Source organism: Prunus avium, chromosome 5 (genome assembly GCF_965620075.1).
Source record: "Prunus avium chromosome 5, drPruAviu1.hap1.1, whole genome shotgun sequence".
NCBI classification, from domain to species: Eukaryota; Viridiplantae; Streptophyta; class Magnoliopsida; order Rosales; family Rosaceae; genus Prunus; species Prunus avium.
This window is the reverse complement of record NC_142288.1, coordinates 29,846,578-29,865,714: the sequence shown is the minus strand read 5'-3', so window position 1 is coordinate 29,865,714 and position 19,137 is coordinate 29,846,578. Positions and strand designations below refer to the sequence as shown.

The 19,137-nt window shown below is 37.2% G+C and overlaps 3 protein-coding genes across 4 annotated transcripts; 1 reads left to right on the top strand and 2 right to left on the bottom strand.

The window, feature by feature from the left end:
- Positions 1–1,709: 1,709 nt before the first annotated feature.
- On the top strand, positions 1,710–3,821 carry E12A11 (PEBP (phosphatidylethanolamine-binding protein) family protein). The gene is made up of 4 exons (XM_021947485.2): positions 1,710–1,985; positions 2,171–2,232; positions 2,360–2,400; positions 3,271–3,821. The coding sequence occupies exons 1-4, from the start codon at positions 1,791–1,793 to the stop codon at positions 3,489–3,491; spliced, it is 519 nt and encodes a 172-aa protein (XP_021803177.1). The 5' UTR covers positions 1,710–1,790; the 3' UTR covers positions 3,492–3,821.
- A 7,494-nt stretch (positions 3,822–11,315) lies between these two features.
- On the bottom strand, positions 11,316–12,675 carry LOC110745439 (myb-related protein 308-like). The gene is made up of 3 exons (XM_021945526.2): positions 12,387–12,675; positions 12,127–12,256; positions 11,316–11,898 (listed from the first exon to the last, which is right to left on the bottom strand). The coding sequence occupies exons 1-3, from the start codon at positions 12,514–12,516 to the stop codon at positions 11,583–11,585; spliced, it is 576 nt and encodes a 191-aa protein (XP_021801218.1). The 5' UTR covers positions 12,517–12,675; the 3' UTR covers positions 11,316–11,582.
- A 2,534-nt stretch (positions 12,676–15,209) lies between these two features.
- Positions 15,210–17,747, bottom strand: LOC110745280 (transcription repressor MYB4-like). Of its 2 annotated transcripts, XM_021945371.2 has the most exons (4): positions 17,245–17,747; positions 17,022–17,043; positions 16,804–16,933; positions 15,210–15,966 (listed from the first exon to the last, which is right to left on the bottom strand). In XM_021945371.2, the coding sequence occupies exons 1-4, from the start codon at positions 17,281–17,283 to the stop codon at positions 15,558–15,560; spliced, it is 600 nt and encodes a 199-aa protein (XP_021801063.1). In that variant the 5' UTR covers positions 17,284–17,747; the 3' UTR covers positions 15,210–15,557. The 2 variants fall into 2 exon arrangements, with proteins under 2 accessions (XP_021801063.1, XP_021801056.1); XM_021945364.2 differs by lacking the exon at positions 17,022–17,043 and having other exon boundaries at positions 17,245–17,740.
- Positions 17,748–19,137: the final 1,390 nt, after the last annotated feature.

The following is a 19,137-nucleotide window of genomic DNA, read 5'->3' as shown; positions in this document are numbered from 1 at the left end:
ATATCTTGCGTGCTCGGCCTTGTCTAGTTCCAATGACGACAGTCAAAACCTTGAATTGTTATTCATTTCCAAACCTTAAAAATGAAAATCGATCGTGCATCGCACTACCTCCCTTCTGTTATAGTGGTTTTATAAGATAAGTGTAAAATTCCCACTGGTCAAGTTTATTACACTACGTGCCTGACTATTTTGTCAATCAATATTTTATACTTTTGTAATAGAAAATATATTGTATCACATTTATTTGATCGATGTCCAGTGATATTAGGATCGGTGAAGATGACAGGATCCATAAGAACTCAGGAACTAGTGCTAAATAGAGATCGTGTGAATAAACAACTCTAAAGTATCCTTGGGATTGGAAACACCAAAAAATGAAAGAGCAATTACCACTCAAATTCCACCTTGACATTCAAAGGAAGTCACAGTATCTCAAGCAACCCCTCACGATCCCACAAAATCAAAGGAGTCGATCCTAACAAATTCATCAACTCCACTTCCATGGAAAAGATCTTAGAAAAGCTCAACCAAATCCTTAAATTTCAATAGCACATACAACAAAAGGGCAAAGGTGGAGATCTACCAAGATCAAGCAAGATCAGCCCAAAAGGCTGAGAAACAGCCCCTAAAAGCCTAGGGGGTAGACAAAAGCTTGCCAAAAGGCAAGGAAACAAAATCCCAGCAAAAAACTGGGGGAAAAACTCTCCACAACATAATGGGAGGGAGAGAAGCCTGATTTAGTAGCCGAAAGAAAATGAATCCAAGGGAAACCCCCTAAATTCAAAAAAGTTTGCAGTAGCTTTAGGAAAGTTTTTGGGTTGAAGGAGGAAGAAGTTTCAAGAAAAAGAGAGTTTTTTTTTTAATTTGAGATTTCGGTGCATGAAATGCTCTTAACCACTTAAACTACAAAGCTATAAAATTGACAGTGCAAATTAACGGTGCTACAAAATCTAGAACTTGAGGGTTTACAATAAAAAAAAAGTTTGTAGTCGAAGGCATATTTTCACCCTGGCTGATTTGGCCTGCCTGCCTAAATTAGACCGAAGCCCTTGTCTATGTCAATATGCCACTGCCTGACATGCTCCTATTGGTATGTCAGAATCTGTTGGGCCCTGTTGTCAGAAGAACTGGGGGCCCATTATCTACTTTTCCAGTATTAAGCTCACACCATTGTCTTTCAAACTGCCCCATTATATTCTAAAACATTTTTGTGGAAAATCTTTCAGGTCATTGCTGACGGGAAATTTTCATTACCTATTTCAGCGACCTTACAGAATATACAAAAGACAAAAACACACCCAGTTGGAGTGACAAAGAAGGCTGTGCTGTGGTGCAGCGCGGCTCACATTTACAATCTGTACCCTTCTCAAAAACCCACTGATTTTTCCCGTGGGCTCCATAAGAGCTGTTTGTCCTGACCTGAGTTCATGCTTATCTTGAGGTTGCATGATGGGGGGGGGGGGGGGGGGGGGGGTTCTGTACTGTTGGCTAATACATGTGTACGGTGGTGGGTTGTAACGGACGGTGATGATTCGGCCATCTGGATGGTCTGAAACAAGGAAATAGTGGTTTCACATCTAGAGTGGCTGTACACGTGTTGCTCTCTGCTTCACGATGCTTTTTGATGGCCTATGCATGTACCATAGTATACACATACTCCAAGAGGGCCCATTTCACTTTTACTCTCCTATATAAACCCTACCCCTCCTCTGCCCTCTGCGCACCACAGCAAGTCTTGCTTAGCGCTCTTAGCTTCTTCTTCCTCTTTACTCTCTCTTCCTTCCCTCCTCATGGCTGCCTCCGTTGATCCTCTCGTTGTTGGGCGAGTGATCGGAGATGTGGTGGACATGTTTGTCCCAACTGTGAACATGTCTGTCTACTTTGGGTCCAAGCATGTCACCAATGGCTGCGATATCAAACCTTCCATGGCCATCAACCCCCCCAAGATCACAGTCTCTGGTCAGCCCGGCGAGCTCTACACTCTGGTCTCTCATCTCTTTAACCCTTTGTGTTTCTGTTTGTATGTGATTAATTGAATATATGTATGTGGCTGCGAGAGCCGTTAGATCAATTTGATCCTTTTCCATGCATGACATGAGAGAGAGAGAGAGAGTTTTTATATGTTCAATTTCTATATGTCTTAAAACACCTTTGTTGTTTGTTCATGCAGGTGATGACTGACCCTGATGCTCCGAGCCCGAGTGAGCCGAGCATGAGGGAGTGGGTCCATTGGTCAGCTTTCTTCTTCTCTTTGCATGGATTATGTTTTGCTTAATTTTCACTGATCTCACTACTTTTCCTTCCATCTCCTTAATGGCGTTGTCAAAAACTTGATGCACATTATTGTTTGTGGTTTCAGGATCGTGGCTGATATCCCTGCAGGAACAAGCCCTGTTAGAGGTAAAATCTTTACTTTGTTGTTGCAGCTTTGCATGCACGCTGTAACAAGGCTTCTTCATATAATCCCCATAAACAAACTTTAATATTACATAAAACAAGTTTTTAGTCATGATTAAACCCGTTTGTGCTGAAAAGTCGTGCAGAGGTATTATTCCATTCTTCACAGTCGACACAGTCGTCAAAGAAAGAATCTCTGGCGAAAGGCTCATTTCCAGGCAAAATCAGAAACATGCATGTCTTCGGCTTCGAACGTTTTCAGATTGTTTCATAAAATCCATCAAAATGTTCAGGGTTACATCACATCATTGGATGTCCCCTCCATATTCTCGAAAAACATGCATCTACTCCTATACCTCTAGAGCATCTGTCACTAATAGCCGCAAAATTGCCCAAATTTGATATTACAATTTTGCGTAACCACGTGTCCTGCAGCAGCAATCCCCCTTTCCAATTTCTCTACCTTATTATATTTACTTCAAAATTAGTATTTTAATTTTAATTAAAATCGTTTTCCTTCATTCAAAAATAAATATCGAATAAATTAGTTTAAAATTTCTTCCTAAATGGTGTTGTTGTCCTTGAATAGCAAAGACGACACGTGGTTAATCCCAGGAACACGTACCCAATTACTGACACGTATGTGCCACTTGTCAAGGTTACCTTGTCGAAGTGGTAGTAACCGCTTACCACGTCGGTTACACGTGGCACGATGTCTGTGTTTCTGGGCAGTGCAATTAGAAGCACACGAATAAGGACTTCAACGCCAACTTCTTCAAGTTTGAGCTATTTTGGGTGAATAATGAATACATAGCAACAAGAATAAATAATATTAATTGGAGCTCGATACTAATTATTAATTTATTGTTGCAGGGAAAGAGATACTGGCTTACGTGGGTCCGAGGCCACCAGTGGGAATTCACCGCTACATTCTGGTGCTGTTTCAGCAGAAGGGTCCGATGGGGCTGGTGGAGCAGCCATCCTCTCGTGCGCACTTCAACACTCGGTTTTTCTCTGCGCAGCTCGACCTTGGACTGCCTGTTTCCACCGTCTACTTCAACTCCCAGAAGGAACCAGCAAACAGGAGGCGCTGATCAGCTAGCTCAGCGTTAATTTCCATATAATCAATCATATCATACAACTGGAGATATCAAGTGGTGATGATGTGTGAAGTGATGGTGAATCAAGGAAAAAGAAGTTCATGAGATATCATTAGTGCAAGAATTTAATGAATAAATGAGGATGAGAGTGTACCCTGTTAATGTGTCTTTAATTAAGTTTTTATTATAGATTAAGAATGTTAATTATGTGTAGCCAGCTAGGGTGGGTGTTTCTCACTCTTAATTATAAAGTCTCTCTCTCCTATTTTAATTTGCCTTTAATTTCAATAGAAATAAATAAAGCCCTTCTCTTTTTAGTTTCAATATGTCGAATATGGTTGATATATGCTTGCTTAAACTACAATATTTTGCTTCTAACTAGCGACCAACATGAACAAAATCGACATATATAATTAACAGATAGACATGAACCATAAACCAACAAGATAAAAGGAAAAAGAAAGGAAGTACAAATTGGCAACAGTGGAAGTACTTAGCTCTGAAACTATCTATATCAGACTGCACTACACACGGACCAGTAAGTGAAAGAAAGGTAAAGCCTGGCGATGTTTTCAAGGAAAATTGAATTTATAATCTTTAGAATTACTTAGCTATTGTCTTCTCAAGTGAAAGAGAGCTAACTAAAGGTCAAGAGAGACAGGTCATAAGACATAATGACTTGATACGAATTTCATGGTAAAGATTAGCGCAACGTCTATTTGAGAGCCGAATTTGATGGTAAAGATAAGCGCAACGTCTATTTAAGACAAATGGAAGATTTAGTGCATGATAGACGCTTGTCAAAAAGGCCAAAAGTCACTTTTGGTCCCTGTAATTTGGCACTTCAACCACTTTTGACCCTGTAGTTTCAATTTCGTCACTTTTAACCTTGTAGTTTCATATTTGGAGCAATTCAAGGACAATATTAAATTTCTGTCAATTTCTTTAACAGAACAACCACATGCCTCTCACATGGAGGGGCAATATTGTCAGACCAAAACCCCACACTAAAAGCTGGTATCTACCCCTTCCCCATGGCACGAAAATGGACAACCAAAATCTTAAAATCCTCCCTCCGTCACTATCCCAAATTCCCAGCACCTAACCAATCTCTATTTCCTCCATCCCTTTCTATTTCCCTCCATCCCTTTCGCTTACACTTGCAGCAAAAAAAGCATGTCTGATAACAAGCTTTTAGTTAATGGTTATTCTTTCATTTTCCCTTGAAAAGGTAAAAGTATATATGGGAGAAGGATGGTATTATGATTTCAAGCACACACACTTTGATGCATATTCGCCCCCATATTTTTATGCAAGGGTAAGTTGAAGACTACAACATCATTTTAATTCACGTGGCTACCTTTTCTCTGATTTGACTTTTGATATGAATGCCCTTGTTCATGTTTTTTCTTTTGGGGTAAATTAGAATTATTACAGAAAAAAGAAAAAAAGGAAGAACCCTGAGAAAAAGGAAAATACGGCGGAATCAGCCAAAAGAAGATGCCTTAAACCACAGAAAACAAGCTACCCAGCAACAGCACCAGGCCAATACAAACTAACCCACTGATGCCTTCATTTATGTTGTCATACTTGGGAACTTGATCGTTTGTGCACTTTGTTGTTCTTTGTAGGGAGAGAGAAAGGGATGGAGGAGATAGAGATTGGTTAGGTAGGTGCTGGGAATTTGGGATAGTGAAGGAGGGAGGATTTTAAGATTTTGGTTGTCCATTTTCGTGCCATGGGGAAGGGGTAGAGACCAGCTTTTAGTGTGGGGTTTTGGTCTGACAATATTGCCCCTCCATGTGAGAGGCATGTGGTTGCTCCGTTAAATAAATTGATAGAAATTTAATATTGTCCTTGAATTGCTCCAAATATGAAACTACAAGGTTAAAAGTGACGAAATTAAAACTACAGGGTCAAAAGTGGTTGAAGTGCCAAACTACAGGGACCAGTTGGTCCAAGTGGAAGGGGCTTGGATCCTTTAAACAAGAGGTCCTGGGTTCGATCCCAGGCGCTTGCGAATAGAGCAGACTTTGTTGGGAGAGGTCCCCGCTTTGCGCCCGACAGTACCTCGAGGGTTAGTCCCCGCAATCGCGCGGGGGATACCTTGGTTTTCACCAAAAAAAGTGACTTTTAGCCTGTCAAAAATGAAGGGATGTTGCTAAATGTCTATTTGAGTCAAATAGAAGATTTAGTGCATGATGGACGCTTGTCAAAAACTAAGTGATGTTGCTAAATGTTTTTATTTTTGAGTGTACTTTTAATGTTCACGAGGCAAACGGAGCCTAGTTTATCATCGTATGAGTCCAGGGTTAACATGTTCTCAAATGTAAGAAATTACTATATAAGTCAAGAGACGTTTCGTAGTTGATAATGGTTTGATTTAAATTTGACAATAAATATAGACATAACGTCTGTTTAAGTCATAACGAATTGTCCATGGATAACAAACACATATTAAGAAAGGAAGTGATATTCATATTTCAAGTGTGTTTAATTATTCTATTTGAATTTTGTGTTTAGATGGAGAATTAGACCTAATTGAAAATCTATAGGTTTAGCTAGGTTCATGTGGTTGGGTTCTCATGGATAGAGAATTTGAAAAAGGTCAAGACGTATGCCATAACACATAATAAATTGATTCAAATTTGATGGTAATGAGAGACATATCATGATAGACGCGCCTAAAAAAAGAGAGTAGAGTTTGTAAGGTGTCTTTATTTTCAATATCATTTCATGTTTAGGAGAAGTTGGTTGGTTAACTTATGCTTATGGTACTCAGAGGCGGATCCACCATGGGGTCAATGGGGTCAGACGACCCCATGGCAGATCTGGACTTTAGTGTTAGGGACTGGTTTTTGCCCTCGGAAGCCATGGAAATGACCCCATGGAGAAGAAGAAGCTTCGGTGGCTGGGGTTCTTTTCTGTTTTTTATTTATTTAAAAAACTGCTTTGCAAAACGACGTCGTTTTGGGCAATGCAATTTTTTTAAAATGACCTAGCCAAAACGACGTCGTTTTGGTCTAGGACTTAAAAAAATAAAAAATAAAAAAACGGGTTGCAGCTTCTTAACAACACACAGACCCGAAAACTCCAAATTTTCATATTTATCCTCCCTAACCCCAATCTCCCCAAGACCTCTACCACCATCTCCTCCCTTGCCACCGCCGCCAAGGGTGCTAGCTGCCGTTCACCACCAGCCGTTCCCGTTGCCGCCACTATTTTTGTGAAAGTTTACAATTCAATTCAACTAAGTTCTAATTTCTAAACCCTAAGCCTAAATTAATGTTGAAGTATGATATATTTAATTAAATTGAAATCAAATTCGTAATTATTTAGATGAAATTGATGGTTTGAACTTTGATTATAGGTTATAGATTTATTAGGTAGTTTACACTATGACCCCATGAGTGGTCATTCCTGCATCCGCCACTGATGGTACTTGTGTTCTATTTTGAAATACTTCTCCCAACACATATTGTACTTGATTTGAATTTCATATTAACTATTTTGGCATAAGGTCTACTTCATCTTTATGTTTACAAATTACAAGGAATCTATGTTAACTATACACTAGTATTCATTAAGAAAAACAAAAATAATCAATCGGTTTTTCTTGTGTCCTTCCTCGCCCAATTGTTCTCAACTCAATATCAATCGGTTTGATGTCTGCTGCCTGGGGTGGGGGCACCACTTATCAGGCTTGGGCCATTCTGGGCCTGTTCCTTATCTGTATCGTATTGATCAATGATTTGCATCAAATTCTTCGGGTTGGCCCAATCGTTCCAAGCCCTGGGTTTAAGGTTAACAAAAGAGACAGAGACTGGAAATTTTTGTGTGTTTTTCTTTTCAAAAGTATATAAGCAGTGCAACCATATATCATATATCACTAGCTAGCTGTTTCATGAGAGAGAGAGAGAGAGAGAGAGAGATGACATACCAGATGGGGTTAACGTTGGAGAAAACGAAGGAATGAGGAGGTTGATGTCCATACAAAGCCCCCATCAAGCAAACAGTTCTTACTAATACCTCAACTTTGTTGCCTGTTTGACCTTGATCTCAGCTTATAAGCTTATTACCACTAAATAATTACTTTCCGATTTATGACCTACAACTGCTTGAGATCTCTACTTACTCAATCGGTGTTATAAAATGCAGAGGATTAAACTTGATTTCGATCTATCGGACCGGCGGCTATACATTTATATATGTTTGTTTTCGTGAGTGTGTGTGGACAGGGAAAGGGTGCAGTGCAGATTCAGAATGAATGATTATGCATATAAATAATAAAAATGAAGTTGAAGTTCAAGGTCGAACAGACAACGAGATAAAGATATAACCTGAAAGAGAACTGTTCACTTGACGAGGTTTAGCATGGAAATCACTCACCGATTGATATCGACATACGATGATATGATATATAGCTAGAAAGCTATCAGACTAATTATGGAAACTAATTAAAGCAGAAGATTATGGAGTGGGATCAAGGAGAGGAAGACTCTTGTACTGTGGGATTCAATTGCTTTATATATACAGCAATTGCTACTCAAAGAGATCACACCATGCGCGCATGTATAGATGTAGCTAGCAAATGAAGTTACCTTACCTATCTATCAGGCATTGACCTTCAGATGCATGTGTGTATATGTTTGTGTCCATGCGTGAGAGTGAGAGAGAGAGATGAAGCAAGCAAATTAAGCAAAAAGCTAGGGATTGAGGGTAGATGGGATTCCATTCCATGCAGCATGTTGGTTAGTTAGTTAAGGACACATTAATTCCTAACACATAACACACTGAGAGAGAGAGAGAGAGAGAGAGAGAGAGAGAGAGAGACTGTATTAATTTGTTATGGTTAGTTAGATGGCAAAAGTTTAATATCATCTCCCACTCCTACCTACCTACCCTCCTTCACCACCATCATCACCAATATTAACTAAATGATAATTAATTCAAGTTTCAACCCTCCCACCCCCACATCTTTTTATTCAAATGTTGCTCTTCAATCATCATAAAAGATATATCTATATACAGTGTACTTAATTCAATGGACATGGTCTCAAGTCAAGATTGAAAATGATGGATGGTTCACGATCACGAGTCATGACAAAAAAAATCATCATGAAATGCGCATAGACTCAACGACTGAATTCTGTGACAATAACCAGGAAGAGTTTCCAAGCAGCAGGAAGAAGATAAAGAAGATATAGGAGGGCTAATTAATGCTGATGCAGAGTGACAAGATCGGAATTCTTTCCAAGATTAGAGTACAATTAATATTGTCCATTTCATGAAATTTAAGTAATGAAGTTAATTAACGAGTAAAAAAGGCTATGTATCTTCCAATTAATGTCTGCCCTACGATTATTTATTTGTGAGAGATTATGTGATTTTTCTATCAAGCCCATCGTTTTGTAGGTCGGTCCTACTTGTATGATTAGGCTTTTCATTAACGTGGTTAGTCCGTGATAACACTACCCTTTTTGTTTTGTTAAGAAATTGAATTTAATCTTTGTTAATACTTGATATACTTAATTACTTGTTAGAGACTAGTACCCTAGCTACCACCTACGCTACGTACCATGCATCTTCAATACTGGAATTACTTGTTTATTACTTGCTTAGTTGTCATATTTCAAATCGAGTCAGATTATAACTTAAATATGTATGTTGGGTCAAACTTCAAATAACCTAAAAACTAAGATCCAACTTTGGTCGTCATTTGTTCTTCGAGGGCAACAATTTGGATAAGGTACATTTTTTATGTAGCTCCTCCTATCAGTAAATTATTAGGGCAACTATACATTAGTACGGTAGAAAAAAGAGCAATGAGATTGTGAGACTAGGCTGCAAGTAACAAGCAAGGGCAAGGCAAGGGGAATGAATCACTAGTGTAGAAAACAGAGCACTAGGAAAAAGGAAAAAGGCCTATGACTTCTGGTCCCATATCCGCTTTAACAAAATATAAATAACACATTATGCCGCACAGTGGTGGAATCTCATATGGCCTAGTTCAGATGGGCTTTTACTAGTTTCACTGTCGATCAAATATGGTCCATTTTTGTAATCAAGGTCTACGGCTTAAAGCTTAGCCTGTGAGATATACTCAAATGCGATTCGTTGGCCCTTATAATTGGTTTTCTTCTTCTTCTTTTTCTTTAGAAATAATGATAAAGTAACCAAATGTATTAAGAAACTAGAAGGCTGATGAAGCCTCAGAGACAACCAGAAGGAACAAGTTAACAGCAAGAGAAAAAAAAAACAAAACATGGAACCGAATCAAATGAAGTAATAAGAAATTAGATTGAGAGTTCGTATACCGTACATTCTTAAGAAGAAAATAGGTAAAATAGGTCAGATAGAGAATATATACATATAATTTAAAGGTAGATAGAAGTATTGATATGATAGGCAAAATGAAAATATTACTAAGTTTAAATGTTGACCTAATTGTGTGGTTATTAATGTATAGGCTTCTAGATAGATAGTAATTCATGTTGAATGGTAGATAGAACTACTACGAACTCATGCACCTCTCTATCTCTGCATACGTACACATATAAACGGCAAACTGAGTCTGAATCACATGCATGCAAGTTGCAAGTCGCAACAACTACCAATGCGTGATTTATAATGAACTGATTTCTCGACTTAATTATAATTCTTGGTGACACTTTTCTCAGTGTTTAGTACTTAAGTAATTATAATATAATGGTGTTACAGAGCTTGCAGGTAATATTGGAAACTGAAATCAGCTGCTGCAGTCATTGTCGAAATGAGTGCAGTCGATCAGACTCAAAACTTTGATGTGTCCCTTAACCCCTTAAAGCATCTTTCATTAATTTAATTAGCCCACCACCACCACAGGAGCCCTAGCTATCTAGTCGTCCACGCTTTTGCGTACAATCTCTTTGTCTTGTTCTCCATTGTCAACGAAGATCACCGACCCCCTTGACAGAAATCACAGCAATTTATTCCAAATTAACCTCTGTGACTGTGATATCTTATTCAAAATTGGGTATTTTCTTTCTATAGGAAGGAAACTTCTCCTTATTGTGTCAATTTTTCATTTTCCTCCTCCGGTGCATGAATAAATATTTTAGTAATTTTTCTCATTTAAGGTCAGAACAACATGTATAGCAGTGGAATTGAGGTCAGAAAAACATAGCATCCATGTATGTAATCAGATTACTAAATTTGACTTGGAATGGTGGTTTATAATTGGGTTGGTCTATGCATGTGGGTGTGGGCGAAACAAGACTTGTTCGCACAGGCAAAATTAAATTCCAGTCGTCCGAACGTTGTGTAAGATATATGAATTTAAAACCACCTTATCCATATTTTGTACTTTAAAACCACAACCGCTTCTTATCTACATACACATTTTGTATTTTTCTTACTATACATGGCTAGATACGATTACTGGGAGAGTAAGAATTTGAATCTGATATAGAATTTGTATTTTTCTTCAGATATATAGAATCTTAACTTAGATTTCCATCACACACTCTCTCTCTCTCTCTCTCTCTCTCTCTCTCTCTCTCTCTCCCCTTATCAGTTTCGCATCATAAATTAACTCCAAAGGAGGAACATTCTGGTCCATATATTGCTGTACTTTCTTCCAATCTACTTGCTACCTGAAGTGTATAACAAGAGAAAGACTTGGTTTTTCTCTCATGAATAAATTATATAAAATCCCTTTTACATATGATGAATGAATTAATATCTACCTTACCTTCAATACACTCTTTTATCAAAATGCACATTAATTTTATACGATTAGAAGATTAAAATTCAAAGCTCTTACTGCACAAGATCTCCAAATAATTAGGGAAAAATTAAGAAGAAAAACATTAGCATAAACGCACCCAACTAATTATCACATTCTTTTTCTCCAGTCTCCATTTACATAAACTAACTAATTCAAACCCAAAATTCTAGTTTAGGGTTCATACTAGCATAACGAAGCTATCTAAATTTGTCTCTAGCTCTCAGCTATGACAATATTCTTTCCCAGCAATACGTGGCAGGAAATAATAAAATCATAACCAAGCCTTGTACAAAATGTTTGAAGGATTAGTACTAATATCAATATCCCAATGAAATTGGAAGGCCTATTGTGAGATCAAGATTGAGGTCAGGCAAAGCACTGCAGCTTGTGTTGCTTTCGGGTTCACTTGTAGAATCTAACAATGGATCATCAGAAGAGTGAGAATTTACACTTGGCTGATCATTTGTATTAATCCTGGAGCCAAATGATTTAGTATGGCCAAAATTGTGCCCTATCCGATGGTTATTTGGGTCAACTCCCATCTGTATTAGTTTTCTCCTTAGATGAGTGTTCCAGTAATTCTTCACTTCATTGTCAGTCCGTCCGGGCAATCTTCCAGCAATTAATGACCACCTATAATTAGTACTTATTAATTAGTCATAAATTAAGCAAGTTAATTAGGTATTATTTATGCAAACAGAAACAGGGGCGCATGCATTACGAATTTGGTTCCTTAATATGTCATTCAGATTCTAGCAAATGCATAAGTTCCAAATTATTCTCCTTTTATATATGTTTGCTCCCGGAATTTTCAGAAAAGCTACTATATATGGTATACCAAAGATGCCCTGCGCGCAGTACCTGTTTCCAAGAAGTGCATGGAGCTTTATGATAAGGTCCTCTTCATCCTCACCAAAGTTGCCACGTTTCAAGTCTGGCCTTAGATAATTTACCCATCTGAGTCTGCAACTCTTTCCACACCGATGCAAGCCTGCACCATTAATTAATTTTAAAACAAATTTTATTAAGAGCTTATAATAACTAATGTAATGTATATGTTTTTCAAGCAATAACAAGTGCAAAATTAGAGTGAGTTTTTATTTGTAATTATATATATATACCTGCAGCCAGTGGTAGGGAGCGCCAGCTACCTTCCCCGTGTTTTTGAATATATTGAGTGAGCTTCTCATCTTCTTGCTTGGACCATGCTCCTTTGTTCGTCTTTTTCTTCTCACAGCAAGGTTTCCTCATTCTTCTTTCTGATATTCAACTTCTTCTTCTAACAGCAAGAGAGAGAGAGAGGGAGAGAGAGAGGGCAGCTCAAGGTGCCCAAGTGAGGGGTAGAGCAATATAACAGAAATTTTCCAACTGCGCTTGACTTACAGTTGTGAAATTACTGCATGTCATCTGTCGAGGGTTTGGTTTGGTTTGGTTTGTCCGGTACTATGCCAACCTTAATTTCTACTATGTATACAATGGTTAAGTAAGATTCTGTGGACAGCCAGCCAGCTACTTCAAAATGTAAAAACCTTTATGCTTTCCCCATGCAATACCCCCAGTTTTGAGTAGCCATTAATGGTACATGGGAGACCGAATCAAGAAAATGTGTTGGACACACACTTCCAAATGTCAAAAAGGGCCTTCATGTCAATTTTAAAAAAATTGAGGGCTTAAATGTAGTTGCATTGACCTAAAAAAACTTTTAAAAAATAAAATCTAGTTGCATTATTAATTAGTTCAATTGGAAAATAAAACCAAATATAGAGCATTCTTACTCGCCACTTTCACCCACGGTGTACAATTACCACTTTTCTCAACATTTGATATGTGTCAATGAGCATAACATGTTTCCACAAATACAAAGTAAAGAGTTAACTATGATTAGGCTCATAGACATGTATCAAGCGTTGAGAAGGGTGATGATAGTACATATTGAGTTGAAGTGGCGAGCGAAAATATTTCCAACCATATATAATATCTCTCTTCTTTTCTTCTCTGACAAAAACCAAAAAAGTGTTAAATGCACAAATGCTAGTAATAGATTGTTGCCATAGGATTTTTTCTAATTTTCTTTAAAATTTAGTAATAATAGTCAGCATTTGGGTTAGTTAAGGGTTAAGGATAATGAACTCAAACCGTATTATACGTATATTCTTTGCGTATATAGATAGTTATTCAGTTATTGATTTGATATGCATATTCCATGAATATAAATTTAGGGTGGATTCAATTCAAATATAGAATCCTGACAAAGTCTCACGCTCACTGAGTCACTGGTGAGCGTACGTGCAAGTTGAATGGTAGATTCGCAGGTGAGGTTTTGAGGAATTTTTGACAGGACACATGTCTTCCTTTTCTTGTGAGATTGCCAAGAGTACTATTTCATTTATACCATTTATAGCAACACGGAAGGAATTGGACTACCATTTCGAAAAGGTCAACGTAAAAATCCTAAGGGAGGAGAAGGACCCCATATACATGTGCTCAAGATTTTCATCACTGAGATTCAAAAGAGTTGTCGATTTCGAATGCCAATGAAAATTGAATTCCTCATTGTCGTTACTCAAGAGATAAAATGATAAAATGTCTAGCAATTAGAATTAGAGGCTGGCAAACTCTATATAATAATCATATTCATTGATTCTCACAGTCATTTACTATTATCGTATGCCCAGGTCTTTAATTACAGTAAAACCTATAATTCCTTTCCAAAGAGAAAAATATATCTATATTTTTGTATGCGTGGTGTCTCAGCCCACAGCTGCAAAATATATAAGCTAGATAGAGTTGGTAGAGATGAATAGAGTTGACCGTTTGACTGTTAGATTTTAAGGGGTCGATTTTCTCGTTTTGTTTTGAGATGTTCAGTAAGTCCTCACTCACATTCATGTATGGTTCCTTTTTCTTTTCTCTCCACGATGATGCAATGCAAGGTATTGTATAAATTATGCAATTAATCCCTTTTTCACGGTAACAATTCGTAACTTTGAAGACAATAGCGCAAAGTAGTCAAACTGTGAGAATGTGAATGTAAAAAGTCCCATATTGGAAAGTTGAGAAACCTAGCAAGGGCTTATAAGGAGTTGGGCCCCTATTGCCAATTGATTTTGGGATGGAACCTCAACTTTCCTTCACAACCATCTTTTTAATTGGTAGAGAGGTCCAAAATCTTTTAAATTCTTAAATATGTGCAAAATATTTTGATGTAAGATACTCTCAAAAACTATATGTGCAAGTTATCCCCAAAATAAAAGTATTCTATATATCGAAAGATCTTCATAATTTATGTTTGAATTGGAGAGGTGTACATGTGAAAGAAATCTTCCACTATATATAGCTAATGTTTGATAATGAATCATTGCTTCGACTTCAGTAGTCATTGCTTTTGGAGGATTTGGTAATGAATCAGAGCTTCGACTTCTCGCTCAAAAAGAAGCTGGATTTCTCATCATTCACATGCATGTTTGCAGCTTTTAGCTTGTTCGTCTTTTCTTTTTCTTCAATGAAGATTCTCGACCCAAAAAAAAAAACTATGTTCTACTTCAAGCAAGGAAGAATGCAGTCACGTATGTACATTCATGACATTAGCTAATTTACTCCTCTCATTCTGACCCAGTATATATAATTGTATGTGTGTGTGCGTATATGTACTAGACTCTCCTTGTAGAACTAGATAGATATATAGCTCGTCCATGCACCACAACTAGCTAAATCGCTCTGTTAGCTATGCATCGGTCATTTGATACTGGAACATTTACAGAGATAAAGATATGCAAATTGAAGATACAGAAGATATATGATATGAAAAACCAGAACGTTGTATACGATTAACTTTTTTCATCTCACTGGATAATTAATGGCAGAGATATAGCTAATAACCCTCTGCCTCCTCTTGCAAGAGTTTGAAATATATTTGGTCAATACGAATCAGATATGTACGGTAACTTTGTCCTCTACATATATCTATATATATATATATATATATATATATATATATATATATATACGTAACAACACCTATATAGTATTTGGCAGATATATCATGTGCATGCCAAAATTAGTCGGTAACTCTTTTCTTCTCCACACACGGACTGACTGACTAGTACTGCTACTATAGCTTCAAACCGAAAGCAAGCTACTGTCGAATTACGTACCCAACTTTATGCTAGTCAACACTAGTCACAATAGCATAAATCCACGCGTCCAATCCAAGCAAAGCACCAATGTTGTCTAAAAGAAGAGGAGCCCTGGAGGTCATCGTGGTGGGTGGGAGGGACGGATACTTTTTACTTTCAGATACCAGATTGCTGCCTCTCTCCCACAGCCAACTGGAGACTTAGAGTGAGGTCAAGATTTAAGTCTGGCAAACAGCAGCTTTTGTTGCTCATTATAACACCTGTTTGAAGTTGATTACCACCGTTAATACTCATGGAATCCGAGACGTCCACCTCATCATCATGATTAGGCGCACGCTTCTGATCCAACGTTGTCGCAGGCGGCCTAAATAATATTGGATTTCTAGCATCAGGCTGCATTAGTAGTGGCACCTTGTTGTCGCGGTGATGGGGTTTTTTCGGATCAAGAGCCGTACTAGTAGTAGTAGTACCCATCTTTACTAGCTTTTTCCTTATATGGGAGTTCCAGTAATTCTTCACCTCGTTGTCTGTCCTTCCTGGCAATCTTCCTGCTATCAATGACCACCTAAATTCATCCAATATCATAATCATATACATCCATGTTAGTACAGTTCCTTTTATTAGATTCAGTTTCCATAATCACTTAAAGCCAATCGTTTTTTCATGGTATTACCTAAATTAACTTGTAATCAACTATTTATAACAATAAATAGTTATATGTAAAGAATGCTAGCTATTTTTCTTTTTTGTCTTTCTCATTCAATTTGTGCCACGTGTATTCCCCTCACACATAAAATCTTTGTATTTAATGCAAAGTATCCATATTTTGCTTGTAAAGAGAATAAAGTGTTTTTGAACACATTAAATACGGGTGTTACTATTTAGACGATATTTACTGAAAACATTGATGACCACCTCTCTAATATAGGTGGGTTCCACATACACTGATAGAGTGGAATACACATAGCTAATATACCTCAACCATCAAAGTAACATTTTCCCATATATGATTAGTGTTACATATACATGTGCATATTTTCTCTTATATGCAGACATCCAAACATTATTACCGTGCGAACACCATGTATTTTCTACTACCCTTCATGCTTTCCTTCATGTTTACAATGACGTATGCACAATAATAACATCTGGATAGAAGAAGAATTGTATATACATATATGATAGTAGGCATATATTTATACACATGTATTTGTAATCTTGTGTTACTGTAGCTGGCTAGGTATATTGAAAAGCAAATTAAGTATGATTGTTTCGTAATTCGATTAAATTACACCATAAAACTCTCTCTATAGCTAGGTTGCTTAGGCAATCGTGTTATTGGGGAGTTAATTTTGGGGAAGGGGTTATGGATTGAGATTAGAGTAGTTTCATGTATATATACCGGTTCCCGAGGAGTGCATGAAGCCTGATGATGAGGTCCTCTTCATCTTCTCCAAAGCTTCCGCGTTTAAGATCTGGTCTCAGATAGTTTATCCATCTCAGTCGACAACTTTTACCGCAGCGTCGCAACCCTAACCATAATCGACAATATTATTCAATATATATATTATATGTATGTACATATTACAACTGTAGAAAGAAGAAAAGAGAATCTACGACCTTTATGTATCGCCTCTTTTTCCTGGATTGAATTCATTCATCCCACAATAATGATCAATTGTCAATTTCATACATATATCAGTAATTGTTGATATCTTATACTTTTGCATATGTAATTATGCATACAGTTTCAAAGAAAATATAACCCAAACTCTGATCGAGTAGTAGTAATCAAAGAAATTGATGATTAAGAAGATATATATATGTAGTAGTAGTAAATTACCTGCAGCCTTAGGAAGGGAATTCCAACAGCCTTCCCCATGTTTTTGGATGTAATCAACGAGTTTCTGATCTTCTTGCTTAGACCATGCTCCTTTAGTTATCTCTGTCTTCTCACAGCAAGGCTTCCTCATTGAGTAAAAACCCTAGCTGAGCTTGTTATAGAACAATAGTAATCGGATGATGCAAATTGCATGCAGCAATAGAGTTAATTAGGATCGATATATGAAAATTAGTTATGGATGATATTCACAGAGAGAGAGAGAGAGAGAGAGAGAGAGAGAGAGAGAGAGAGAGAGAGAGACTAAGCAAGGCCCCATGAATCCAGGATATCGGTAGAGCAACAGGAATATATAATGATATTTTATGAAGGAATTTGTGTGTGGGTGAAGAAGGTCAGGGGGAAGGGGGATTATATTATAATCTGGTGTGTTGAAGAAGGTCAAGTTGTCTCCAAGTTGACATGGACTGGTTGTTTTTGAATTTTAGCCATGTTTTGATGTGTCTCCTGTGAATGGCAAGAATGTGCATGGTTTGGTGAGGTGAGAAATTGAGAATGTGCACCACTTACCTTTGACCTTTGTTTCCACCAGCTAACCCAATTGAGTGGGTAGGCCCCAACATTTTACGTTCTCCCACGTCAGCATTAAAATCACACCTGTTTGGCTTCTTCAATTTAACAAGTGGTGCTTTCTGCTTTGTCACTGTACTAGTACTAGACGAGAGACAGGCAATAACCAAATTTCAAGGATTTGTACGAAATTTTTTTCCTTTGTCAAGAAAATGGAACCGTATGTAGAGTTCAGTCTACTAGTCGGGACAAAACTTTACGACTTCACTACCAAATAATTAATTTCATTTTACAATTACAATTAGCCACGTACGAGTTTCAGTTAATTAACACACAATACAATGCAAGTCATGTTTACGAATCACTTCATGTCTGCCTTATAATTAGCTCTTAATTAAATGGACAAGTGGTTAGTTTTAGATTTTTCTCTTCAAATAAACTTTATATTAAGGGTGGTCATTGAGACCGAAAAATCGAAACACCGAGCTACACTAGAAGGAAAAAACTATGTTAACTAAAAAGTCAACAAATTGGCATCAAATCGGACCAGACCAGTTCAAACCAATTTTGATTTCACACTTTACAAAATCATACCGGACCGGCTGCCTTTTTTTAATTTATAATTATTCAAGTCCAATGCTAAATTTCTAATCCCATAACTAATATTTCCCCAAACCCAACTTCAAAGCACCTTTCTTTTCTATGCTCAATCATCTCTCTTTGTATGAAATTGGATCATTTGTGAAGTTTTAAGCCCAAAAAATAAAATTTTAGTTGAAATTTGTAAAAAAAAAATAATTTAAAAAATAAATAAAATAAAATATGGTCCGAAACCGAAAAAACAAGAAATCGCACCGGAATTAATTTAAACCGGACTAGGCAATTTCATACATTTTTTTTCACCAAAACCAGACTGAACTGCACCGGTTAAATAGTACTGGTGTGAGGTGGAAATCGGACCTCGCCCACCCCTACTTTATATGAGTATTTATTTAATATATCATGCTAAAATGAGCTTATTTATAAAAACCAGACAACGGTGATCGACTCTTCTTTTGCAATTTTTACAAGAAGAAATTCAATTTGGTAACTCAAATAAATCTCAATCCTTATGATTACAGTTTTATTATTTTTGTGCGAAAAACAAAACAAAGAACAAATATATATATATATATATTTTAAAAGGAAGTTGGGGCTTGCGTGGGAAATCATGGTTTCACTCGTCTCATGGGAGCTTCTATAATGAGGATTTATAGTGAGGAGGCTATTTGAGGAGGCCCATCTCACCATTAAAAGGGGTGTGGACCCCCCAATGCACCCCTCATG